At 35.2% G+C, this 27,396-nt stretch overlaps 4 protein-coding genes across 7 annotated transcripts; 2 read left to right on the top strand and 2 right to left on the bottom strand.

Moving 5' to 3' along the window:
• Positions 1–311: 311 nt before the first annotated feature.
• On the bottom strand, positions 312–3,054 carry LOC123679262 (BUD13 homolog). The gene is made up of 7 exons (XM_045616755.1): positions 2,867–3,054; positions 2,625–2,811; positions 2,306–2,491; positions 2,071–2,241; positions 1,843–1,998; positions 806–1,256; positions 312–621 (listed from the first exon to the last, which is right to left on the bottom strand). The coding sequence occupies exons 1-7, from the start codon at positions 2,971–2,973 to the stop codon at positions 449–451; spliced, it is 1,431 nt and encodes a 476-aa protein (XP_045472711.1). The 5' UTR covers positions 2,974–3,054; the 3' UTR covers positions 312–448.
• A 430-nt stretch (positions 3,055–3,484) lies between these two features.
• LOC123679246 lies at positions 3,485–9,986 on the top strand. Of its 3 annotated transcripts, none has more exons than XM_045616729.1 (8): positions 3,485–3,806; positions 4,562–4,822; positions 5,152–5,280; positions 5,340–5,545; positions 5,874–6,050; positions 6,665–6,924; positions 7,664–7,787; positions 8,714–9,986. In XM_045616729.1, exons 1-8 carry the CDS (start codon positions 3,538–3,540, stop codon positions 9,913–9,915), a joined length of 2,628 nt encoding a protein of 875 aa, XP_045472685.1. In that variant the 5' UTR covers positions 3,485–3,537; the 3' UTR covers positions 9,916–9,986. The 3 variants fall into 3 exon arrangements, with proteins under 3 accessions (XP_045472685.1, XP_045472686.1, XP_045472687.1); XM_045616731.1 differs by having other exon boundaries at positions 3,664–3,828; XM_045616730.1 differs by lacking the exon at positions 5,874–6,050.
• A 780-nt stretch (positions 9,987–10,766) lies between these two features.
• On the top strand, positions 10,767–15,727 carry LOC123679261. The gene is made up of 7 exons (XM_045616754.1): positions 10,767–11,345; positions 11,506–11,646; positions 12,968–13,035; positions 13,175–13,333; positions 13,388–13,643; positions 14,987–15,162; positions 15,541–15,727. Exons 1-7 carry the CDS (start codon positions 10,825–10,827, stop codon positions 15,684–15,686), a joined length of 1,467 nt encoding a protein of 488 aa, XP_045472710.1. The 5' UTR covers positions 10,767–10,824; the 3' UTR covers positions 15,687–15,727.
• LOC123679244 (inter-alpha-trypsin inhibitor heavy chain H4-like) lies at positions 15,719–26,425 on the bottom strand. 2 transcript variants are annotated; one of them, XM_045616728.1, is made up of 12 exons: positions 26,241–26,425; positions 21,069–21,233; positions 20,778–21,014; positions 20,409–20,612; positions 19,789–20,355; positions 19,449–19,685; positions 18,902–19,187; positions 18,332–18,799; positions 17,315–17,401; positions 16,362–16,595; positions 16,146–16,305; positions 15,719–15,952 (listed from the first exon to the last, which is right to left on the bottom strand). In XM_045616728.1, exons 2-12 carry the CDS (start codon positions 21,228–21,230, stop codon positions 15,907–15,909), a joined length of 2,688 nt encoding a protein of 895 aa, XP_045472684.1. In that variant the 5' UTR covers positions 21,231–21,233; positions 26,241–26,425; the 3' UTR covers positions 15,719–15,906. The 2 variants fall into 2 exon arrangements, with proteins under 2 accessions (XP_045472684.1, XP_045472683.1); XM_045616727.1 differs by lacking the exon at positions 26,241–26,425 and adding an exon at positions 25,967–26,122.
• Positions 26,426–27,396: the final 971 nt, after the last annotated feature.

Below are 27,396 nucleotides of genomic sequence, written 5' to 3'. Positions count from 1 at the left end.
GGATGGACGTTGCCAGATCCACGAATAATGAGGTTGAATTTGTGGTAGATCACATTTACAAATTATTATAATCCATTGTATATCTTCTTATTGCTAAATTCAAGAAATGCTAGAATTAAATGTGCCTTAAATTGATAAAAATATTCTTGAATTATGTCATTGGTTTAGAAAAAATTAATGGTCACATATTGTTCAGTTTTAAAACTAGATCTCATTACTTCTTTAATGGAGAAATAATTACATTCCAATCTAATTCATTGATCAAAAAAATCTTTATTCTAATATGAATATTGCATTCAATTAAAACGATATTTAATATGAAATTATTTATTCTTTACACGCTTATAGAAAATTCTATGGATTTTCATGATATTTTGCTATAATCAACAACAAATCTTATGAATATTCTATTTACAATATTTACAAAATTTCAAAAACATATCTCTCCTCACATATCTTCAATTCCCCATCTGTAGGCTTCTTCTTGTTGGGCCATTTTGGAATTTTGAATTTCAAACCATTTTTTTTCATATCCATTTGACCTGTCAACACCATCCCAACGATGGCCTGGTCTTATTCCAAACCGGTTTGGCATAAACTCTCCCATATACTCAGGTTTCACTAGGAGAAAAAAGGATATTATAAATATGAGAATTTTTAAGAGTGAGGACAATAAAATAATCAAAAAAATCATTCTGAGAACTGACATAAAATTATCAACATTTGACATTTCAAAATAACCTCTCATAACCAAATATCAATCTAAATTTTTGTATATAAAGTTGATAATTGATGATCAACTCACTTGGCTTTCCTTCTTCTACATCCTTCTTCTTCTTTTTTTTCCTTAAATAGGCCAACATGGGATCTCCTTCTCTTTCTTGCTCTTTAAGATATCTCTCCAAATCTTCGTCATCTGCATACCTCGCAAGTGGTTTGCTCATCTCATTTAGCGCTTCTTCCCTTTTTTTAGTTTGATCTTCACATTGTTTGAGACCTCTTCCCCACCTTGAATATTTCTCTTTGTTGACATGCTCCTTCTTTTTCTTCTCTTCTTGTCTGGCTGCTTCTTCTTCCAGATTTCTAACCCTTCCTGTTTTTTTATCTCGAATTATGGTGGCAGCATTGGCTCCAGAAATTTCACTGGACATCTTATTGAAAAGTTCCATCTCTTTCTCTTTGAGAATTATACTTTCAGCAGCCAATTGCTTAGCATTCTGTAAGCCTGCAGTTTTTCCGTCTAGTGTAGTTTTCATCTGTAAAGAAGAAATGTATGCAAAGAATAAACCACAGAATAAAGGAGCTTCTTCTTAATAATAATATAGTTTATTCAGAAATAACAGCAAATTTACACACAATCTCAGAGTTAGATCTTTACTAAAAAAAACGGTTAATCATTTCTTTATTCTATTCTTTGCCGATGATTATATCCTTTACGATGATCTTAGATGATTATGGTTGTAATTTTCAATAAGAGTTTAAGACACTTTTCGAAAACTAAGCAAGCAGAAATTACAAATTAATGTACTTACTTAAAATTGCACTTTAATTAAATATTCGATGACCGTACTAACTTGCAATTGGATTTTAGACTAAGTATATCTATTTCGAATGAGCTAGCTTATGAAATTTCAAATATGAATAACACATTGACAATTTTAATAATTTTTAGTTATAATAAGCAACTACACTGGCTGCAGCAGTGCGAATTAATTCGAGTTATTGTAGTGCTAAATGACATAATTAGCTTGAATTAATTCGAACTGGTGCAGCCAGTTGAATACGCTATAGGTATTAGAAAATTAGAATGAAGGTTAGATATATAAATTGTTTTTTACATACAATTTTTGGATGTGTTGACTTATTTCTCTTTCTTAAAGGGGAAATATCATCATCCCTTTCAATTCGTTTATCATGTTTTTCTTTTTGTTTATGATGATGGCTTGGAGGAGACTCATGAACATTTTCGTTTTCCCATCTACTTCTTTTTTTACGAGGCTGAAAATTATATGAACTATGAAAAAAATTTTTCAACAACAATAACTGAAAATAAAATTTTTGCAAACATACCATTTCTGACGCTAAACTCTTTTTTCTTGGTCGTGGGGGCGAGAAATCATCATCATCATTATATTTCTTATAATGTTTTTCACTATCAACAGTAACCTCTTTCAATGATCGCTGTCTTGGAGGAGATACATCTGAATCTACAGTTTCAACTTTTACTTGCACTGCATCAACCTGAAATAATAAAGAGTGAGATCAAGTAATTTTTCTGATAAATTGTGATTTCTCCACAACTTACTGTTCTAGGAGGGCTGAATTCATTTCTATTTCTTGGTGGTGATATATCTTTTTCAATCTTAATTTCCTTATCTGGATAATTGTTTTTACTAGAGGAAGATATTGTTGCTTCTGTCTTTTTTGTCTTGAATTTTATTTTTGATCTAGGTGGAGATAAATCTTCTGTGTGTTCACTCTTCATATATAACTGAAAAAACATCTAGTTGATTTATAATATACAAAATAGTTAGTCCAATAATCGTAGTAGTAAAATTATTAATGTATTTAGGGATTATCTAGAACCGATTCGTTATATCATATTGCAAATAAAAATTATGAACCTCAGTTGAGTCATCATTATTGCTTCCTATGGGTATCCATAAATTCGATTTGCTTTTCTCATCAATCTGTAAGGACGGTGGTCTATCATCAATCACAGCAACAATTTGGGGAGCATCTTCATCTTCCAATAAGTCCTCTTTAACTGCATTTTCAAATGTATCAGCATTATCATCGATAATTGTTAATCTGCAAATGAAAACATATTGCATATATGTTCAAAACATTTCAAAAATTTTCTCACCTAGCTACATTATTTGATTTAGATTTTTTCTTTTTTTTCCTGTCAGATTTATCTTTACCAATACTTAAATATTTCTTTAAATATTCTTTTTGCTTGATTGCAGCCATTTTTGAGAACTTTTCATTTACCAAAACTGAAAATTATTTGGAGGATATATCATGTAAAGGTTAAGTCCATAGACCATAGACATTTCTCTATGCCATAGACCATAGACCTAATATCCATATTAGGTCTATGCGTATCAAATAATATTAAGTCTATGGTTAAATCATAGACAAGGAGTCCTACTTTTGTATTTATCTATGGATTGAGTCTTCTTATTAGAACCATAGACCTTATATCATGCAGTTTTGAACTACCATATTTAAGGAAAACCCTCAGAGTTTATTACTCTATGCGAACACCTAATGAAGTTAACAGCTCCTGTATCTCATTATATTTTCTATTCACCTCTGTGTATCATGTAACGGCGACTTTCTCCGGATTGTAGATTGTATACTCTTTTAATTCAATATATTTCCTCGGGTGCGAGGAACAATTGGACACAGCTCATGTACAATACAAAATCATCAACCACAGAATCTATTTTCTTCTGATCATAGTCTTGACATTGAAAAATCAATGATCAAGTAATGACTCAAAATTAAAGTCTCCATTCAGAAAAGTTCAAAATGCAAAGTGTATATTTTAAAACGAAAAGGGTTCACATTTTTGTCAATGGACATCCCGAATCTAAAGCCTTCTATATTCACCCAAGATGTCGACTAGGTTGGAACGCCATTCTGGACTGTTTTTCCAGAACATTAAAGCCATATTTCGGGGCTATACGCGTAATAAAAACTGTAGATGGTCGCAAAGTCATCGAAGGTTTCAACGATTTGCAACACGAAGGGAAATATGTAGCTTGTGGAATCGAGGCCTTCAGACCTATCAAAGGAGGGTAGGAATCTTTTCGTATTTAGGTAATTTGTTACACAACATTAGAGATTCTGCTATTATAAGTATCTAGCTATTCGTACATTTGTGAAATATTTTTATGGTTGGGAATGGACTTTCTCCTATGCAGTCCTGTGATTCAGCGCAAAAAATAAGTTACAATTTCCTCAATAGATACAGTTGAGTGGAGTTGGGTCTGGAAACCCAAGAAACAACAGAAATCAATGGATGTTTATTTCATTGTAAAGAGGAAGATATGCTATTAACAATAGAAAAATTTCAGCCAAATGGCTGCCACGGCTACGGTTGCAGAACCATATCCTTTTGATGAAATTCGCACATTTGCGATAATTCCACGTATTCCTTTTTTTGGAGATTTTCATCTTTCATGTGTCCCCAAAGAAAAAAGTTTAAAGATGTTAAATTCCAAGATCTCAGTTGCCAATTGTGGTCACCTCTTCGAGAGAACACGACCAGTAAACTTTTTTTGCAAAATTGTGATTGTTGAAAAAAACCTTAAGAACTGAGTCTTTATGCAAAATACAGTCCAATAATGTCGTTTGTTGAATGCCTGATTCCCAAGATCGACGTGAAATCGTCAACACTAAGGGTTACAGCAACAATATGCTCAATTTTTCTTGAGCGTCGCACTCGGTTTCGATTCTGCACATCACTAATTTGTTGCAACAGCTCAAATGACTTTACTATTAAATGAAAACTTCGAAATAATCGTAACTTTTTAAGTTTCAATGTTTTCAGCTATCTCACAAGTTCAGAACTTACCAAGAAAGTCAAGACAAGTGAATATTATCCAGCGGAATTTTTGAGTCCAGATGAACGAAGGAAATATCCTTGCTTGATAGAAACAATGAGAAAAGGCAGGACCATCATATACGTGTTCGCGAATGGCAAAAGATCTGATCCGAAAAAGATTGTGCTGATCAGATCCGACTATAAGGCTTGGGATAGCATTCTCAAGCACATTGGAATCATTTTGGATATCCCAGAGGGAGTCAAAGGGTAAGATCATTGTTTCCTGAAGATGACAACATCAAAATCATTCACTCAACTATTGTTAACTCTTTGATGAGGCCTTCTCAGCTAATTTGGGTTACCACACACTCGCCTGCCAGTACCGAATACGCCCCTGAGGAGAAAGCACTAGCGAGCTGTGAGAGCGAAAAAGCAAGGCTTACCCTACCGAATTCCATTGGCAATTCTTACTCTTTCAACGCTATTGGCTTCACCTATGTATATCTTCTTAACCAGATTTCAGAATTGCCGAAAGATAATAGAATTTCCTACCAAAACGACCAATCTACTTTCCTGATTGCGTCTGATGTTTTCAGGATGTATACTGTATTTGGTCAACCCCTATGCAGTCCTTATGAGGTCCAACATGGAGGATTCTATGTCGCTATTCCTTTTGGCTCAAATTTCAAACAGATAAAGTACCACATACTCCAAAGGAGCAAGAGGTGATTTTATTGTCGATTTAACTTGTTCGATTTTTGTCAAAAAACTCCTTATTCTTCAGTTATCACGAATCTAGTCCAATGGTTACAAAAGACGTGTATATATCTGCAGCTAAACACTGTACAACTTTGGATGGAATACAAGGTAAACGAATCAAATTGAAGCCGATGAAAGTGAAAGATATCAAAGAAGAGGAAACTCAAGATACTCAGGATGAAAATTATCACCATGTCACTATCAGCAGAAGTGCTATAAAAAGAAAGGAAGGTCTGTCTGGGTTTTAAAAAAATATACTTGAAGCACGTGTAACTGCCATATTATATCGTAAAGAAACTTCTCTTGCCTTTTGGTAATAACAAAACTTCATATTAGACAACAGACTTATCTATCAACTGACAGACCGACATATTTTCCCATTGCATTTCTGGACCTGAGACACCTTGCAGTATTTCTCTCAGGACTTTTCGGTGGCTAAATATATTCTGAATAAACACTAGTTTCGAATGAAATACAGAAGCACCTCGTAGTTATACCAATTTTGAAAATAGAAAAACCTATATGACATTATTTTCCTCCAGCTAGCGTTTTTGTGCAGGCAAACAAAAATGGGAACACAATGAGAAATATAAGAATTTCTTGAAAAAACGTGTCACAGGTTACCCTGGCACACTGTTCTTCGGAGCTGCCCAAAGAGCAGAAACGCCAGAAACGTTGAACCAGCACGATTTTGATTCGGTTATTCAAGATAACCAGTACACAGAAAAATACACAGGTCTGTTAATTTTTCCTTGAATATTCATAAATTGCTACCAATCACTGATGGGGAGAATCGAATACCATTTCTCGAGATCATTCGATTCTCATATGATCTCGAGAACTTCTGATTTTCAGTCGTACCTCGGTAACATGGTTTGATCAAGCTGTGATGACTCTTTGCTAGCTCAAGAGATGGCACCGCACCCTACGTTATTCTCGGCAGAACAACACCGTTTGAGACAAAAACCATTCTCGCTATGTAGAGGTGTATAGGCAGGTACTACTGAGTTGCCATTCTAATGATTCCATCATTGATCCTGGAAAGAAAGCGCTATCCCTCGAGAGAGGGATGAGCCAAAAAACAAATGACATATTAAAAGAAATTCCTCGTGAACCTAAAAAAAATTAAGTAGGAACGCATCAACTTCACTCGGGACAATTTGATAAAATTATAGCAGAAATAATACCATTCATAATACGTATTGTAAGTAATCGAGTGATCATTCGATTATTGAAAGTTTCCGAGAACAAATTCTCAATTCTTCTAAGAATTCGAATCTGCCCATCAAGAGATGATGCAATAGTACTTTAGGATTCGGATTAGAAATATAAAAAAAAAACTCATTTCAGATGTTGATATGGAAGAAAACGAAATACTTATAACAAATTATATGCAAAAAGAGAAGCACACACAGACGAGTGGCATCTTTCTCGAAGCAACCCACGATGAAGACAACGCTCTGATCTTGAAGCAGAAAAAATACTTTCTGGTATCTGAAAGTGAACTAGAGAAATTAGGCGATATTGATAAATCCAAATGGTATTTGGAAATACTGCCGGATTTGTTGAAAGAGAAACAAACTGAGATCTATGAGGAAAATAAGGACGAGGTACGTATTTTCAAGGGAATTTTTTTCAGCAGCCTAGGGGTTGGATATCGATAAAATCATAAAAATAGTAATTTACGTAACAAGTCCGGAAAATAGGGTTTTTTTGGACGAATAGACAAAATTCCAGGACGAGCGTAAGCGAGTCCTGGAAGTCTGTGAGTCCAAAAAAACCATTTTCGGGCGTGTTGCGTACAATATTTTTTCGGCAACCATGTAAAATAACACTATCGCTGCTGCTTTCAATATTTTATTGCGATTGCGATCAAAAAACATGCAAATTTTTGACAACTAATTTCATATGAACTGTCAGCCGTTATCTCGGTTGCTATGGATTCTATGATTCTTTTCCGGCCTAGTCCGGGAAGTACGTACTTTCCGGACTAGGCCGGGAAATGCTACTTTCTCAGAGAAAAAGCGTCCGGGAAGTGAGCACTTCCCGGACGGTTGCCGAAAAAAAAATTTACTAATTTCTACATAGGAACAATTTATTATTTCCTAAAAGCAACTCGAGAAAAACATTTTGTCCAGTTTTTGTCGAGCCAAATGTCGTAGGTGCGTCTCTAGGGATTGTGGTGTTTCATCCCGAAATCACAGTTTGGTTATCCAGCGATCTCTGCCCAAGACACCCTTTCGCTCCATCGTGGAGAGGTGACTCTGCTACAACGCGGCGATACTCCTAACGCCACCTCTCGGGCAGACAGTTATATTTAAACTTGTATTTTATGCACACTCATTTCAGATCGAATGGGTAGCTGGTGCTGTAGTTGGAGTGATTATCAATATGTCAGAAAAAATTGCTAACAGATCAGTTTTCGGAGATCATATGGAGGAATTGGGCGATGGCAAAGTATCGCTTATACCTGGTGAGAAAATATCTGAAAACGACTATAACAATTTTTTCAGAATGCATTAAATTTCATCATTTGTAAATTCAATTCATTAACCTTAGCCTGAACACACAGAACAGCGAATATACAGGGTGGCCCACATGAAAAGACAACATACCGAGATAGGTCAATTTTGGTTTATCAGATAAACCAGGAGAAATTGATAATGCTAATGGAATGGAGAAATGATAAAGCTAGGTTTTACTTCTCTGAAAAATTTCAGAAAAATCATGTATCTCTGGCGGGTGAATCTGTTCTAGTATGTGGAGATTTCAATTTTCCGAATTTAATCTGGACTTCATCTTCAGCAATCACTTCTTCATTAGAACCAATTTTTTTTTTCTTAGAGCATTCTTTTGAGGTCTTCAAAAGCATGTAATCACTAGAGCCAGATCTGAAGAATAAGCTGGGTGGTCAAGCAGTTGGAAGTAGATTTGTTACAAGAAGCATTGTCTTGGTGAAAGAGATTTTTTCTTTTGCATTTGTGGATGATTTTCTCAATTCCTGCACTCAAATTATCCAATAAAGTCATGTGATATCCACTGCTGTCGGTTTTATCTTTGTCAATATCGTCCATGAACAATATCCCAAAATACGCACGCCATAACCATACCAGCTGAAGTTTTAGATTTTGGCCCCTCTGAACGACTTCCAAAGACTGCTTTCTACTCAATCCAGAGTCCAGACTTAAGTATAAGTTCTGAAATTTTGACGCGCATCTTTTAGAGCTTGGTACTACCGAAAAAAGAGAGGTAGATTTTGGGACTTTTTAAGTGATGTGGAATTCGTTTGCACGGTATAATGAAGGTCACCTTGTATGGTTTAGATATTGCACAAGACCACTCCCCAAAATATTTTAAAATTAAATCGGGACAGCCTGCATTGATGCAATTTTTTTTCAGATACCCTTCAACCTAAGAGGCACCAATATGATACAGATCAACCGACTGCTTCACAAAACCGTGAATTGTATTCTTCATTCTCATCCAAGGATAGATCACTCCGACTATCTGTTCCTATAGGAAGACTGTATTCTGAAGATTATTACGAAGATCCAAATCCTGAATTGGGAGACGGAGAAATTCAGCTTCACGCTTTAGACAGAGAATTTACACCTTTAACACCCGTTCACAATAATGAGGAGATAATGTATTTGCAGGGTGTTGAAGACTATTCCGATCTGACAAGGCAAGAAAGCACCCTGTTGAGACACCTCAAGAAGGATAGCCTTGGAATATATCCGGAGGAAAACAGTATACCAACCGAACAAAATGAGATTGGGACTAAGCATCTTATTTCAGAGAAAGGAGATGTGGAAGAGGATTCGGAAGGATGGAAAAAACTGGATATTCTAGAGGATTTGGGCATAATGGAAGAAGAGGCAATAGAAGAACAGGAAATGGAAGAACAAGAAATGGAAGAACAGGAAATGGAAGATGAGGAAATGGGCACTGATGAAAATTTAGGAAGCGGGATTTTCTCTGAAGACCATGTTTATTCCGATAGAGGAGAAGAAAGCTTGGATGAAGAAGGAAATTATTCTGGATCAGTTTTGAGCGAAAAAGATGAAGAAGATGTTGAAGGTGAAGATTTCGTGAAAGACCATTATCAAAATGAGCACATTGAAACTGCTAGTAGTCAACAGTCTCAAATCGAAGATTTCACAAAAAATACAGAATCTATCGGAACTGGAAGTGAGGAATCTACCATTAAGAGTGAAAGACAAAGCGTCAATGAAAAAATACAGTCTTTAGTCAATATTCCTGTTTTAAATGAGATGCCAACAGATGACCTAGAGTCTAAAGTCGCTGGAGTTTCCTGTTCAAATCCGTCAAGTATTGAAACAATGAGCACTTGGTTTAATCCGCTAGAAACAATTCTTGATAGTATCTTCGAAAATGAGTCGGTAGTCAAAAATCCAATTACTTTGGATCTTGGTGAAGAGAATAGAGGTATTAGGATTGAGAGTGTAGTTCCTTCATCTAGACAGAGGGATATTGAAGAAGATAGAAAATCTTTGATGAGTTTTTTGAGGATGAAAATTGAGATTGCTCTAAATACTAGTTTGAACCAATTGAAGGGTGATTTTGCAATTCAACTGTAATTATTCAGTTCTGGCTAATTTAATATCTGGATTTCATACAGTTTTCACTTAATAAAAATATTTCATTAGTGTTTGTATTATTTTGACTGATATTAGGTGTTAGAACTTTGCTTCCACCGTTTTGCAATAGATGGTAGCGGTAAGTGGTAGTCGAAATAAACAGATCGTAGATGTCATACAAAAAGCTAAGGTGTTCGCAAATATAACGCAATTGAAATATTAGTCGATTTGTGTCTGCATCATAAAGTTATTCTCGATTAAACATGTCATCTTACGAGCCAAATCTTCGTCATTTGCGGGTGGTTTGAATTTTATGCTTTAATATGAAGAAATCTGCGGCTGAGGCCCATCGAATGCTCTCATATTCCTATGATGAGGCCGTTATTAGTGAAAGAACATGTCGAGAGTGGTTTCAACGCTTCGAGAACGGTGAATTTTGACGTCGAAGACCAGCATGGCGGTGGAAGACTCGTGTCAAACGCAACAAAGAATTGGCAGGATCATTGAGAGTGACGCAACAAGCTATTTCAAAACACCTGAAAGTCATGGGAATGATTCAGAAACAAGGAAATTGGGTGCCGTACAAGTTGAAGCCGAGAGATGTTGATCGGCGTCTGTTTGCTTGTGAACAGCTACTTGCAAGGCATAGACGGCAGGGATTTCTGTACCGTATTGTGACTGGAGACGAAATATGGGTCCATTACGATAATCTCAAGCGCAGAAAATCATGGGAATATATTTTTTTCTGCTATGAATTGAATGAAAGTTTCAGTGGCTTCAACATAATGAAGCTTCTTTATTTGTTTTTGCAAATTTTGAATCTATGACTGATTGTCAATATTCTACTAATTGTCTAATTGATTATTATGACAAATAATTATAACATCAAAATTTTCCGTATCTTTGACCATGGGCTCAGATTATATGCTCAAACCGAAGCGTATACATGTTTTTGTTAATGGCAACTCAACAGAAAGGATATTCTTCATACATCCAAAATGCAGACTGAGCTGGTCCTCCATAATGAATTTTATTGCTGATCTTCTGAAACCTCAGCACGGCCCAATTAAAGTACTGAGGAGAACAGATGGCTGTCTTGTTAATTCATACGAAGAACTTGAGGACAATGGAAAATATGTAGCTTGTGGAAAGGAACATCTTATATCACTACCTGAAGGGTATCGAACAGACTCAGAAATAGAGATCAGAGAAGATCTAAAGGAGACTTCTTCATCTGAGATAATGACAGCCATAGGAAGTAACATTCAATATCTTACTGATACGAATCAGATGGATGTAATTACTATTTATGTGTTTATGAATGGACAAAGGACCAAACCAAATAAAATCAGTTTGTTGAAAACCGATTTGGAACATTGGAGCACTATCCTTACTATAGTTTCAAAACAAATTAATACTAGTGTGAAGAGGTAAGTAATTCTATTTTCACCTTTGAAAAAACAAGTTCAATAATATCTTACATCTGAATCAATACATAAAATTGATACATCATGTATAAAGATTGCATAAATGCATACATATTTTAAGGAATTCTTATATGTAAGTGAAAAGAGGATTTAATTTTTACAGCCTCTACACTATATTCGGAGAAAAAGTGAAAAATTCTTCTGAAATTCACCATAGGGGTTTCTACGTTGCTTTACCAGATGGAAAATCATTTGATGACGTATCGTATCTTTCAATCTTTTCAGCAAAAAAGCAGAGAAAAGTGTAAGTCATAAAAAAACCTATGAGGTAATTATATCGAAGAAAAACGTGAAAAGAGAATATAAAAAATAATAATAATAATTTTATTGATCCTTTGGGACGTCACAATGTATGTATATGACAAGTCAAAATAATATGGTCAGCAGCATTATATATTTTTGTTCGGAGAAAAATCAATGCTAGAAAACTGCAAGGAAAAAAGTGATAATTTTCATCTCAGTTCATGTTCATTCGTTGACAAATAGAGGAATATGTACATTTTTAATTAGAAATATTGAAACCCTCTTGTATAATTACCAATAATAATTTATGTTCAGTAATTACAACCGGTTTCACTGTTAAGTCATCTTCAGGTACTAATACAGACTGTTCATAGAAATATAATATATCCTATCGGGTTTTGGTATTACAGATTTTGAAGAGTTGTGTGCTAGATTGAATTGGTTATTTGAACATTTGACCCTTTTTGCAGTTTGTTGATTTCAAGCTTTCCAAAAAGGCTAATTTTTCGCCCTTTGTCATCTGTGTTAAAGATTTCCAGATTGTTCATGGTTGTAGTGTGCTTACCCTTAGCAACAATCTCGAAATCCTTCACACCTATGACAAAGGGACAAAACGAACCTTTTGGAAATCAATGAACTAAGTAGCCCCCCTGCTGAAAAAGCATCAATAACAATGATCTCCCTTATAACCACCCCAAAAAAATAGCTTCTGCTCCAATAACACAGAACTTTTTTCTTTGATGAATTGGGATTACAAATATGTGTTCCGCTGAACATATTTGTCATTCAACAGTAACGTTTTTCGAATTGAAAATGTCAATATCGGCTTCCAAAGAATTTTAAACCGAAGGTAGTGTTTTTCGTCTTCGTGAAATACACAATGATTTTATCCCTCTTTCAATGAGGGTAATCGGGAATTCTCTTTGTATTGATTGGGCCGCCATGTGTTATTTATTATAGAGGCGGCTTAGTAAAGGCGGTTTGGAGATTTTTATTGCAGACAATATTGACAAACGCAGTAAATTGAAAATCAAAGATGAAATATGAAATGGTGGCCAGAAAACTGTGCCGAATTGCCGCCCCTCAAATAGAGGTGCCTGAAATGGTCGCTTCACTGTTTCACCCCTTAAGACGGTCCTGATATTCCACTAAACACAGTCTGTATCCCTACTTGAAAATTACTAAGCAGTCGAAACCGGTTATAATTAATGAAAATAAAGTATTCCTGTAAATGCGAGAGGAGTGTTTTGATATTTTCCATTTGTAATAAATTTCCATAAAATAGATAAATCATCTTCATCACATATGTGCTATTTTCCTAGGAGATTCAAACAGACAACACAACAGACGGTATCTGTTTTAGAAGAAAGATCTCTACCAATTGAACAAGGTGAGCTGTTACAACTCATTAATTAAATCAAATGCTGCAATGATTTCGAACAAGATAATAAAAATATTTTATAAAAATGATGGAAAATATCAATATCGTTACTGATTCAAATGATCACTTTTCACTTTCTTTTGTACAGATTCAGATAGAGCAATAGACACAGTGGAGACAAATGAAGAGCTCGACAAGTCTGTCGCAAGGCTACAAGAACAAAATTTCATCCCTAACTGCGAGGTGATAAATGTGAATGATCCCACATCGAATTCACCCTGTATACACGTGACTATAGTACAAAAACGTAAGTGACCAATGACGTTCCTGCAGATATCAACTTGATAACCATTCGTTTCAGCCTTCTCAGCTTCCAGACATACGCCCGGTGTACCGGCCACAGTTTGCGCCACCAAGCCTAGCGCCAAACTCGTCCTAGAGATGCTGAGCGACAAAGAATTCAACACCACGTGCCAGTTGTGCAAGAGTACCCAAACTCAAAGTATAGTTTGCGAGGCTGTTCCCAAGGGGAAATGTATGATTGAAGTGGCTAACAAAAAATTCCATATTATATGTGATGAAGACACGATCGTTCTTCCTTGTGGGACATACTTCAGGTAGGTTAGGTTAGGTTTGGTTAGATTAACAGGTCAATTGGAGAGGCCCCGGTCTACCATAGTAAAACACATTTTTTTGGCAAAATTCGATTTTATTATTCAACATAGTTTCCTTCGAGGGCGATGCAGCGATTGTAGCGATCTTCCAACTTTTCGATACCATTTTTGTAGTACGATTTGTCTTTCGCTTCAAAACAGGCCTCAGTTTCGGCGATTTCATCTTCACTGGCTCTAAATTCCTTTCCAGCGAGCATTCTTTTGAGGTCTGAGAACAGGAAAACGTCGCTGGGGGTCAGATCTGGCGAATACGATGAATGCAAAAGCAATTCGAAGTCCAATTCATGCAATTTTGCCATTGTTTTCATTGATTTGTGACACGGCGCAGTGTCTTGATGAAACATCACCTTTTTTTCTTAGAATGGTGCCGTTTTTTTAACGATTTCATTCTTTAAACGATTCAATAACGCTATATAATAACCACTATTGATGGTCCTTTTGGAGGTAATCAATGATTATTAAACCTTGCGCATCCCAGAATACTGATGCCATAACCTTGTCAGCTGGCTGTTGTGTTTTTCCTCGCTTTGGATTCGGTTCATCGTGTGCAGTCCACTCAGTTGACTATCGATTGGACTCCGGAGTGGAATTATGGAGCCATGTTTCATCCATTGTCACATATCGACGCAAAATTTCAGGTTTATTTTACTTAAACAGCTTCAAACACTGCTCAGAATTATTAACACGTTGTTCCTTTTGATCGATTGTGAGCTCGCGCGGCACCCATTTTGCACACAGCTTTCTCATGTACAAATATTCCTGAATGATATGATGTACACTTTGAGATGATATCTTCACAATGTCTGCTATCTCGATCAACTATTCACTTTACGGTCATTCAAAATTATTTTGTGAACTTTTTTGATTTTTTTGTTAGTGACAGCCTCTTTTGGGCGTCCAATCTTTGATGCTCATTTCATCACGTTCAAACTCAGCATACCAATCAATGATAGTTGATTCTCCTGGTGCAGACCCCGGAAACTCTTTATCAAGCCAAGATTTTGCTTCAACTGTATTTTTTCCCTTCAAAAAGCAAAATTTTATCAGGACACGAAATTCTTCTTTTTCTCACAAAAGTAGATACACTCACAACGCAATATCTCACAAACTAATGCTCGGACTGCTGTCAAATTTTGACACGTATTGTTTGAAGGTTGGTACTAACTAAAAATCATATGGATTCAATACTAGCACCGCCATCTGTGCATCGGACCGGGGGCTTTTCAATTGGCCTAATAGGTTGGAATGATTTCATACCAAGATTACCTTGAAGTATCGTGTTTCAGTTCACATAGGTCTATGAAGAAGCCATGTACTTTTCCTCTGGGCAATGAATCCTTATCGTTGGAAAATATTGCGAATCATATTGTCGGAATAATTGTAGACACTTCGGAATTTTGTGTCACACGTGCAATCTATGGTGTAGAAGAGCCAAAAAATGAGATCGAAGAAAAGAAGGATGGTGAGTAAAAATTATCTTATTGAATGGTTAGATACAGTATGAGCCAAAGAAAACTTTATGCACATATTCAAAATGGAAATATGGAAAATAGGTCGCACCCGTCGATTTTTCTCTCTCTGTTACATAACACTAAGCACCAAGCTGTTTTTTACCAAGTTTAAAATCAGCCAACTTTTTAACCGTCGATGAAGCAGTGGCTGAATAACAATTTTCAAGACATTTTCACTTTGCTTGCACATGATTTTTCCTATAGAAAAAACATCGTACATCTGCCTATGATGTATGCAGTAATATGTTGAAGAGAAGTGTAAAGTTTTCATTAGCGGTATATCTCACTATAGTGAATTTTTTCTATTCATACAATGAAACTATTTTTAGAAAAAGGAACTGACGGTGATGTGAACCCCACTAAAGATAAAGTATGTGATGAAATGTTGAAAACACAATTAACTGAACCTCCAGTAGAAAGGAAAGTAAAGTTTTCTCCCGTCGACAGTGTCCCCAAGTTTTTTGAAAATAAGTGAATGTATAAAAATATTGAGAAATAAAATGTCAATTATAAAAATTGTTTTTTATTCATATAAAAATGATATCAAAACAAGCTATTGAAGTCTCACATATCACAAAATTGTATATTTCAGAACATCGTAAAATGAATTCATTTTAAGCCTATTCTACTCTTCTAATATCATAAATATTCTGGAACTAGGTAAAGTATTTACAAAATAGATTCTCTAAAATAAATTAGGGGGTTGTTTCCTGCTTTTTTGGACAGCAAACTCCAGCGTATCTGAAAAAAATTAAACGAAATGATTCCTCTTCTTCATCGATAGCTTTTTCATTTAAACATCAGAATGCTTTTCTATATGTCAAAAAATCCAATAAAAATAAACATTTTTTTCAACTAATATTCTATTAAGTGACGAAAAATTCGACTTAAGAGGTGTAATGGATACCGAATTTTATCAACAAGTCATACTCACTCTGTCAAAGAACAGAAATAATCCTTGTAAATATTGACATCTGTCAATACATCGAACAACTGTGGGCAATCCTTGATCAAAGTACAGACTCCTGTTGTTTTATTTGTTGAACATTCCAATGTTGCATTAACATTAGCTGATGAACCCAATTTGAAAGTTCCTAAAAATGAAACATTAGTTTACTTTCAATACCTATTATAAACGTTGTTGTCTTACCGTTGGGCAGATTCAAAGTTTCATCTTCTTCCAAAATGTCTTTCAACCAAGGTAGCTTTGATTTGAGTAATGCTAAAGATTCAGTTTCATTGGCAGGGCTGTTAAATGAAGAAAATCCTGCTCCAAGCGCTGTAGTCTGAGATTTTGTTGTGAAGATTCTATCCACGAATGGAGTTGACAGAGCTGCATAACTGTTTACTGAATCGTAATCAGCGAAGGCTTGATTGCTTTCACCTAAAAAAAAATTGAGAAATGTTTAAGGTGAACATTATGGAAGTGTTTTCTGATGATTGAAAAAACCTAATTATTTTTTAAACTATATTATAACACACTATATATAGTGAAATGTCCCGTATCTGTCTGTATCTGTTTTGTACAGTGAAAAAAATAATATATATTGTGAGGACATTTCACTCACAACTGAATAAATAATCCATTAATATGTTAGGATGTTAATTTTAGGACTTGATCATATTAACGATATGAAAACTTTCCGTTCGAGAGTTATCGTGTTTACGGATAGACAGAATCGAATTTGAGGACGAATTCTTCATCAATAAGTCGGAGCTTATCGTTTGAATTCACTCTTGACTCAAAATTCGAAATTGTAAGGAAGTGGTAGAACGATCTGCTCAGGCACGAGCACTCAAAAAGAAAAGTACGTATGTTTGTCCATTTAGCATTACTATACCATTGGTTTAATTGCCATGAAACTTTGGGTAGTTGTTGAGGGCACTACCGCAAAGGTTCTGGAGTAGTTTGTACAACATAAACATATAAAACAGAAACACAATCTGGAAGAAATCTTAAATGGGCGCGGCGCATTCGCCAGTATGTAGCTTTCTATTTGTTGAGAAAACTTATCAAAGCATAATGTGTAAGCAAGTTTCATTTTGAATACTTACGGCTTTTTAAAAAAAAGTGTTGCAATTATCAAATTAACCATTACTCACCTAACGATAATGGAATAACTGACATGTATTGCACGGAACCAGGAACTGAAGCTGAAGCGAAGGCATATGATGGGAAGTTGTCTTGACCTGCAAAATATTAAATGTCGATTTATTAGTTGAAAAAGCACTGACGTGAGGTCAAGAACTTATCTACGCTTGTTCAAATTCGTGTTCATATAAGTTCTTCACGAAATTATCTTTTTTTTGGAACAATTTCCTTTAGAAGTTGAAGAAGCACTCGTTTTTTCTATTTTCTTATATAGCGATACCAAAATTAAAAAGGATATTCCGCATTCAAATTTGTCAATTGATATGAAATCTTTTCTTCTATTAGAATTAATTGCGTCTTGATATGAACTCGATGTCTCGATACCTTAAGTCAAATCCATCCCTCTTCTATATTTCTTCACAAATCAAATCAAATTTCACATTGACCAAACGTACAGACATAATTCTCAATGAGATAATTAGGAATCAGAGAGCCTGGACCTCTTTGACCAATTCATACCATCAATAGACCTTCACAGCGAAGAGATGATAAAGAAAACTAGCATCGAGAAAACTTTCACTACGATGCTGGGTAGAAAAGAAGATTAGGAGAGGAAGTCCACAATTTCAGTTCTCAAAAAGAATACCATCAAATGGTACACAGATGCAGATCCTATGGGGAGGAGGAAGATGACAGATCACCTGGTGACAAATGCTTTAGACAAAAGACATGTAGAAGTGAAGAAGTAATTCATGAAGCCATCCCAGATACTGGAATTCATCAGAACTCTGGAACTGGAGGGAGAGCTGAAGACTATGATGACTAATTGCCAGAACAGCTCTGATAAAAGCACAATAGACCTTAAGGTCGTGGTGTAATGAAACCCCCTGAAATCTACAAAATTCTCCATCAGTCAGTCTAATGAACCATTCAACACAATTCTCGTTCCATATTTAGACAAAATTACAGAAATTTAGGAAAAAACCTGTTTTAATATCAAACTTCATAGTTAAAAATCTTCAACTCACTTTTGGAAGCATCTTCTGGAACTGCTTCGCTCTTAGTGTCATTCGGTTTTACAACAACCAAAGAACTCACAGGTGTCACAAATGAGTACTTAAGAGCAATATCTAAAGCCTTTTTCGTGTACTGAGTCTTGTTTTCAGCTGCATCTCTTTCATCCAAAAGCTGTTTAAGAGTGAGATAAGCCCAGTGTTTTTCCAAACTTCCTACTGATTTTGCATACTTGGGTATCAAGTCTACTGCACCATCGGCACCCAAAGCAATAACCTCAGGATCAAAGTTGTAATATGGGTCTATGAGACCACCTTCGTCAATCATGATTAGGGGTTCTGTAGTGGTTTCCATGACGAAATCATCTGGATTACCAGTGTAGTTGGCGTTGGTGAGACCATCGTCGTCGATTTTAATAGGAGTTTCTGTTGTGGACTTGCTATTCAACTGTTCCCTTGGTGGTCTGCTGAAATCAGGATCAACTGGGGAAGAAGAAAAGAATATTGATGTTAGTACTGGGGTTTGGAATTGTTGCTTACCAAGTGAATTCATATGATAAATTCAAAGAAAATTATTTCACTTACTTTGACCTGCGATTACAATTTCAGATCCATCGAACATGATTGGAAATTTGGTTTTGGTGAGTTTAGAAACAGCCTTGGAGACGTATTTGAAATTGACTTTGGTGAGTAGTGGGGATGAAACATATTTGTAGAATTCTTCTAGTTGAAGAGAAGCATCTGCACCCTCGTATATGTGTCTAGCGAATCCTTGGTTCTTCAAGGACAACTTCTCTAGGAAATCTCTGTCGGCACCATCACCAAAAGAGAGGGAGAATATTGGTACCTCATCTACGTTAGCAGAAGTGATCTGAAAAATTTAAATTGGTTTTAATCTTCCAAGTCCAAAATGAAGATGTTCAGAGTGATTTCATTTGGTTGTTGATGTATATCTGAGATGTATCTTTGCCATAAAAAAATACCACACAAATGATGTTGAATTTTTATATCGAAGAATATATTAAAATACAAAAATAAAACGGTGAACTTTTTGAATGCAATTTTCATCATACTTCAAAATCACACGCTGAAAATGTTGATGCATTGATATTCCAATAAATTATATACTTACAGAATTGATTGCTTGATCCCCGTATTCTCCAACAGTTGCTTCACCGTCAGTTAAAAATATAACAATTGGTTGCTTGCTTTCACCTCTTTGTGCCTTTGTTTCATTGAGGAGTTGAAGAGCTACAACCAGTGAAGATTTTATGTCTGTTCCTCCATTTGCATCTAGTTTTTCTATAACTTCCTTGGCTTTTTCGATATTAGTTGGTTCTACTTGGAAAGCCCCCGGTATATTCTGAGTCTGAAAATTAAATTGATGATATTATTGGGAGTCTATCACAAGAAAATGAAAAACCCTTCAGGGTATTCAGAAACTTCCAGGATAGATCTAATTTTTTACTTACTATCTTATTTTTTGGTGTTGTGGAAATCTCGTCATAGTAGTAGTTATAACTATCTCCTTCCACATATTGTATCTCAACCTTTGATACATTCCAAACATTGACTACAGAGTTAAAATCGATTATGTTGAAAAGATCTTTGTCCCCGAGTTGTCCAAGAATGCTCTTAATAGCTTGTTTAAGCTGACTTATCCTTGTTCCAGTCATACTACCACTGGTATCCAAAACGAACACCACGTGTTTTTCCAATGGTTTCAAACTGCTGGGAGCAAAGAAATGCACGAAATAACCATCAGAAACTAATACTTCCCCACCTTGTGGGTCTCTTTCTACGTCATATTGAACAACGAACTGTCCAGCCAAGCCTGTTCCTTCTTTGCTTCCAAGGTTTTGTCCTAGTTCTTTCTGGAATTCCAGGTCTGGTTTGAATGTCACCACAGCGCTGTTTATATCAATATTCTTAATGGTGGCCTTTGGATCGCGTTTTTCATCATTCTTGGCTATCTCATTTCCAGATCTCATGGATGGAGCTCTAACGAAAGACAATGGTCTGGATTCGTTAATATTGACCTGAAAAAAATCTTATAAATACACCAATCGACAGAAGAAAGGTTTTCACTCACTTGAACTTCTAAATTTTTAACAGGATGACCAGGGTGTAAGTTGACAACGATATCGTAAGCACTATTTTGCCTTCTTAGGAGTTCTTCATAAGTTAAGTAGAATATAGCCTTACTTTGAGGTTCAATGTTAACGGAGACAGTAAACCTATTAGAATCTCTTGCGTTGGCTTCAACATGACCAGCTGCAATTCCACTAGAAACGGCCTAAAAACCATATGATCAATTATTTGAATTTGAGGTATCAGAGTAAAATGTCTGTCGAGGTGAAATCTGGCCTGATTGATGACCATTGTTTGGATATAGATCTTGTTGATCTAACTTTTGTTGAGGCTTTTTTTGAGTACATTAGTTATATCGAATTCCACTTACGTTATCATAAATCTTCTTGGCTTCTTCTTTCTCCTTGATATAAGCCTCATACTTTTTGCCATCTATCTCCATGATAAACCCAGAAATATAAGCGCTTTCTGGTAGAACTACAGCGAAAATAGCTTCTTGAGATTTCTCATCTAGGTTCTTAAATTTACTGGTGACTAGAGTTTTTGCAAAACGATTTGTGACGTTCGTGTCAACTCTCATTGAATATATCTTCGGGATTTTAGGAACCTGAAATATAATGGTTGTAATGAAATGGATCATTAGATGATAATTCGGTTATACCTTTGGTTGCTCAGCATTTTGTGAAACATTTGTACTTTTCGGTACTTCTGGTGATACAAAGACAAAGCTCTCAGTAGAGGAAATAGGAGGGGCGGCAAGAACGCTGCATGTTAAAACAGCAGCTTGTATAAATATCAAGATGGACCTTGATGTAGTCCCCATTATCTGTAACAACATAAAAGCATTAATATAATATTCAACAGTTCGAAACGAAGTAAATACAAGTATACATTTTATAACAGAATACAATTCCGAACATCGATAATTACAAATTGTTGATTTGAAGCAAAGACCAGAAGGATAACAGCCAAAATAGTTCCGGCTAGAGAATTTAATCATGACGGCAAGAACTTGTAAAAATGTTAAATAAATCACTTTTTTTGGAAATATACCAGAGACAAAAACGGATGAAAAGCCAATTATCACAAGTAATAAAGAAGACGAATACAATCGTTTATAGATAAGAGAATAAATGTATTCATGTTTACGGGATTGTCCAGAAAAAAGGATTTTTCTGACCCATAGACGTGGCCATTGTTCTATAAAATAAATTGGAAAAATCACATTTGGAAAATTTCCTTGTATTTAGGTTTGTGCGATCAAGAAAAATATTCAGATATTTGTCTTCAAAAACATCAGCAACTCTTCTGGTAGTAGCTGGCGCCAGTATGACAGCTCTGAAAGATATAGAGGACAGTATATATTCAAAAAATGAGGCTTCAAGAATGCTTGCAAGCATACCTTCTGAGTCTAGTGTTTCTCTACAGAAAGTTGATAACCAAAAAAGTTTGCTGAAGGCAATCTAACATTAACGGAATACTTGATGGTGTTTAAAATTTGTTATATTGTTGTCAATAAAACCATGGCCAAGGGTAATAAAGTATTTAGTTCACTCCCAAGGGCATAATGGCATAGGTAAGTAAACAATAAACTCAAAATAACAAACTGGTATGACATAGAAAATATTTTAAATGAAGTGTTGATTTTCAATGTGAAAATTTCCTTGAAAAATGTACAAGGTTTATTCTTATATTATACATTTTATGTGATGATAACTTCACAAGTGCGAATTTTCACTTTATCACCATAAAAAAGTGACGACTGCTAAAGGAATCATAAAAAATCGATAAAATATGCAAATTTCGTTCGTTAAATTATGCGTGCTTGTTATTTACCGTTAAATTATTATATGTTACATAATTTCTTCACAAACATTAACGGCAATAATTTCATGAACCTGATTCAGATCTAAATTAACGGATGCATTGATTCCATGGACTTAATCACATGTGTCATTCAACTCTTAGTGACATTAGTCATTTTGTTTGCAGTATTTTGCGAAATCGCATTCTGTTGTTATTGTCAACATATGAGCTCAGAGTATTTTATAGAATCACCTAAATTCGGAGGTTTTTAAATTAAGTTTTTGGAGCTTTTCTTATGCTGATCAAATCCTTAGGCGCATTAAATAGTAAAATATCAGTTTTCCCCTATGAATAATACAAAAATGGGGAAAGTACTGACATAAATTTAGGCGCTTTTGAACGCTCGTTTATTCATACACTAATTGCTTCCTTTGAGAACCCAGAACTGTAACTTATGTGGTCTCCAAGATTGCATTTGGCGCTAGAATGAAAGAATCACAGAAATATTGGGTTATTCTTTTTCAATATTCTTCTTGAAATTTCTATGGTTTCGATGTTGTGACCAACTTGGAACTTCAGATCAACACCCAAAATTCCGGTTTTATGTTCACACTTACGTTTACCAATTTTTCCGATTCGGCTCGGTTGAAAAGACACAAGCTGTAGAAAATCCATAAAAAAATGTTTAATGTATGAGTAAAGGCAAAAAGGGTTTCTTTTGACCTCAGGAATCTTCGGTCGAAATGAATGTAAAAGTCAAAGACTCACCCAGTATATGCCTATCTTATATGGTCAATTTTATTTCGAAACATTCTCTGAATTTATGTGCCTAAAATGCTGATAAAATATGGATTTCTGAAGGGAAAAATACAGTTGAAACAAAATCTTGGATTGAAGATTCCTTCTGGGATCTGCACCAAGAAAATCAACCATCATTGATTGGTATGCTGAGTTTAAACGTGGTGAAATGAGCACCGAAGACAGCGAACGCACCTGACGCCCAAAAGAGGCTGTCACCGACGAAAAAATCAAAAAAGTTCACAAAATAATTTTGAATGACCGTAAAGTGAAGTTGATCGAGATAGCAGATATTGTGAAGATATCATCTGAACGTGGACATTATATCATTCACGAATATTTGTTCAAAAGCTGTGTGCAAAATGGGTGTCGCGTGAGCTCAATAGCAACAACGTGTTAATGATTCTGAGCAGTGTTTGGAGCTGTTTAAGTGCTATAAACCTGAATTTTTGTGTCGATATGTGACAATTGAAAAAACATGGCTCTATCATTTCACTCCGGAGTCCAATCGACAGTCAGCTGAGTGGACTTCACACGATGAACCGAATCCAAAGCGAGGAAAAATAGTCTGCTGGCAAGGTTATGGCATCAGTATTCTGGGATGCGCAAGGTATAATATTCATTGATTACCTCCAAAAGAGCCAGACCATCAACAGCGATTATTATATTGCGTCATTAGTTCGTTTAAAGGATGAAATCGTTAAAAAACGGCCCCATTTGGAGAAAAAAAGGTGCTGTTTCATCAAGACAATGCGCCGTGCCACACATCAACGGTAACAATGGCAAAATTGCATGAATGTGACTTCGAATTATTTCTGCAGCCACCGTATTCTCCAGATCTGGCCCCCAGCGACTTGTTCCTGTTCTCAGACCAATTAAGCCAATTAAGAAGTATTCGCCGAAACTGAGGCCTTTATTTAAGCGAAAGAGATATTGTATCATACTAAAAAAATGGTATCGAAAAGTTTGAAGATCGCTATAATCGCTGTATCGCCCTCGAAGGCAACTATGTTGAATAATAAAATCGAATTTCGCCAAAAAAATGTGTTTTACTATGATAGACCGGGGTCTTTCCAATTGACCTGTTATCCACATCAACTGAAGAAGATCGCTCGCGAATATTTTTTATACTTCTATTCGTATAAATTAATTGAGTTGATCAAGGATTTCGAATAGTTATTGACCTCCAAACCCGATATTGCATAAGCAATTCGATACCTCACGAAAAACAACATCTTCGACAATCGATAAAGAATCAATTCATCGAAATTCTTTCGACCAGTAATTCGACAGAATTTAGCTGATAATGAATCAATATTATTATCCGACAAAGCCTTCCTTTGAATGGTTCAATAAAGCCAACGGCAGCTAATGAACTGTGGAAGTTCTTAGAAACGTAGATTATGTAACAATGGTAAACAAAGTTAATTGGCAAATTACTATTAAATGCTCAACGTGTTAATTTAACGATGAATGGATCTTATTTTTCTTGTTTTCGTGGAATATTCAAACGGATTTTGCAGCGATAGTAATGGATCTTGTTTCTTATCAGATCTCAAATACAAGAACTAGGCATGTCGTTTTCGATTAATACTCTTTAACAAGAACTATTGTTATTAAATATTGCGTATTACACAAACCTATATTAATTTTTTTGCGCGCTTATTCTTGTATATATGGAGTTGTTTGTTATTTCCGAATATTGAAATGAAAATGTCTCAATTTTTTTTCATTCCAGATTTTACTCATTCTAAAAATTCGATATAATTCAAATTTGATATTTCTCGTTAAATCTGTAATGCTGCAGGGTATATGCAGGGTGAGTCTTTGACTTGTTCATATATTTCAACCGAAAATTCCTGAGGTCAAAAGAAACACTTTTTTTCTTTACCATTTTCTTCTTTTCGATTTTTTTTTCTCACTTAGTGTAGCGGGCATTTTGGAGTTTGATGGAATTTTATGTTAGGAAAAGATTCATCACATCAATAAAAAACTATATTCCGAAAATCATTTCTTTCGATTCCATCCTATTTGGGAAATATAACTAAAAATTCAATTTTTTATGGATTTTCAACAGCCAGTATCTTTTCAATCCAGCCGAATCGGAAAAAATTGCAAAGGAACAAAGTGTTTCCTGTGATCACAGAAATCTTCGGTTGAAATGAAGTCAAAAACTCACCCTGTATAGCGTGTCAAAATTTTGGAACATGAATTTGAGCATGAATCGAGATATTGAAGGTTAAGTGACGCTACATTTGTTATTGTTTGGAAAATGGATAAAAACCGTATATTGATGATAGAAAAATTGTTTTTTGATGGGAAAAAATACTGTGCAAGCTACCTATGCAATCGCTTGATAAGTGTTATTCAGACTGCTCCTTAGACATAAACGGTTAAAAGGTGCTCCAGGAAAAGATCTTCGGCACTATTGAAGGAATAATTGCAGATCTTGAAGCCTATTTCGAAAGCAAAGACTTTCTACAGAAAAAGGATTAAAAATTGGAGTACATCTATCACTTTTGAAGGTGACTTTGTTGACGAATGAAATTATTTTTGAGAAATTACTGGTTAAGTCCGGGTCTAATTTATTGAAGAGTTATTTTATTTTTGTTTATAGTATTTATTATCATGTTGTGTCACCATTCGTTCAAACTGATATAGTTCAGAAGCGTATCAGATCGATATTGATTTGAATTTTTGACTCCTTTATGATTAAGATTCTTTCATAAATAAACAGTCCATATAATCATGAAAGGCTAAAAAGAATGTTACGACGTTGAAAGATGTTTTAAAAGTGTTATTACTATAAACAACGAAATCATCATTTCTGAGAGGTCATACAGGACTACATAAGCCTAAGTGAATAAAAACACTAGAAACATTTTGATGGTCTGATGAATCTCCAAATGCATGTAAAATGATCAGATTTTGAATCAATTTTATATGTTAACTCACTTTAAAGATCATAGTTTTCGTAAGTTCTCCATGTAAGATACTTGCAAAACTTGAATATAATAGTGATAGTTTAAATACATAAAAAGAAACATATCAACTTAGGTATATTCGTCAAAACATATTCTATGAATTCACAAATTACATCTATTCTTTTTTCAGGCAAAGACCGAGCGGTAAGTTGAGTATTTCAACTTCCAAGCCGAATCACATAAACAAAAAAGATCACATGATATTGAAAATTCGTAGAATAACAAAATGATTCACCGAAACTCACCAAAAGAGATAAGCTTCGCCACTGAACACAAACTCAACAAATTCCTGCTATGCCTCAATGTCTATGGTCTGAATGTCTCTTAACAGTGTTGAACCGGTATTAAGTTATCTCCCACCATCATCAAAATATTGATGACCTCGCTTATCCCAGAGTACTAATCTGAATTTTCAGGGAATTACCAGACGAAGTTCTACAGAATTGACGTGCTCGTTAAGAAAGCAGGCTAAGATCTGTAAAATACGTATTCCGGTCACATCTACCGATAAAAACATTCGATGATCGTCCATGTCATAACTGTGACGTCTGGATTGAAAGAAGCTGATGATCGGATTTGGGAATTCTCATCAGAACTGTATTCATTCGGTGAATTTGAATTGAAAAACATTTCCTGCAACAATGAAAATAATAATAATAATAGAGTGCCCGTATTACTACGAACAGTATCGAGGCGAAGTCTAGCTTGACTTCAGAAAATAAAAATCATTCATAACACATGAGATAATGAGTCAACATACTCGAATAATCAACTCAAATAAAAGATTTGTATTCAATAAACGTATCAATCCCACAACAGGCCAAGCACCAACTAAAATTGAATTAACTGAGCTGAGTCAACAGCAGTTGCCTACGAAACTTTTTCTTCAATTCGTTTAGAGAACTGCCATTCGAAATATACTGAATGCTTTTGAAAATAGTGACTACATTAAAAGTAAATGATAGCTGAAACATGACTGCTCTGAAACTAGACAACATTTAGTCTCACAGGAACATCGTGCACCTCAAAGACGGAGGTTGAGATGAGGCAATCATCTAATAAACCAACACTACCATCTGACACTTGAAGAAAGTATTAACCTCCGGAGGTCCTAAGACTATCTATAGGCAAAGTACCGACAATGAAGGAATTAGGAATAAGAGAGCCTGATCCTCCCTGACTAATAACAAACCATCAGCTAACCTTCCCAGTGACGAGATGATAAAGAAAATTAGCATCGAAAAAATCTTCATTACGATACTAAGTAGAGAAGAAGATTGGAAAAAGTAGTACACTCTCCCAGTTGTCCAAAGCAAAATTTGCTTTGGACACGAAACTTGTAGAAGTGAAGAATTAGCCTCATTGAAGCCATCCCAGATACTGGAGTCCATTAGAACTCTG

The sequence above is a fragment of the Harmonia axyridis genome, chromosome 4 (genome assembly GCF_914767665.1).
Source record: "Harmonia axyridis chromosome 4, icHarAxyr1.1, whole genome shotgun sequence".
Lineage (NCBI taxonomy): Eukaryota > Metazoa > Arthropoda > Insecta > Coleoptera > Coccinellidae > Harmonia > Harmonia axyridis.
The sequence above is the reverse complement of the archived record's forward strand: the minus strand, read 5'-3'. Positions and strand labels throughout refer to the sequence as shown.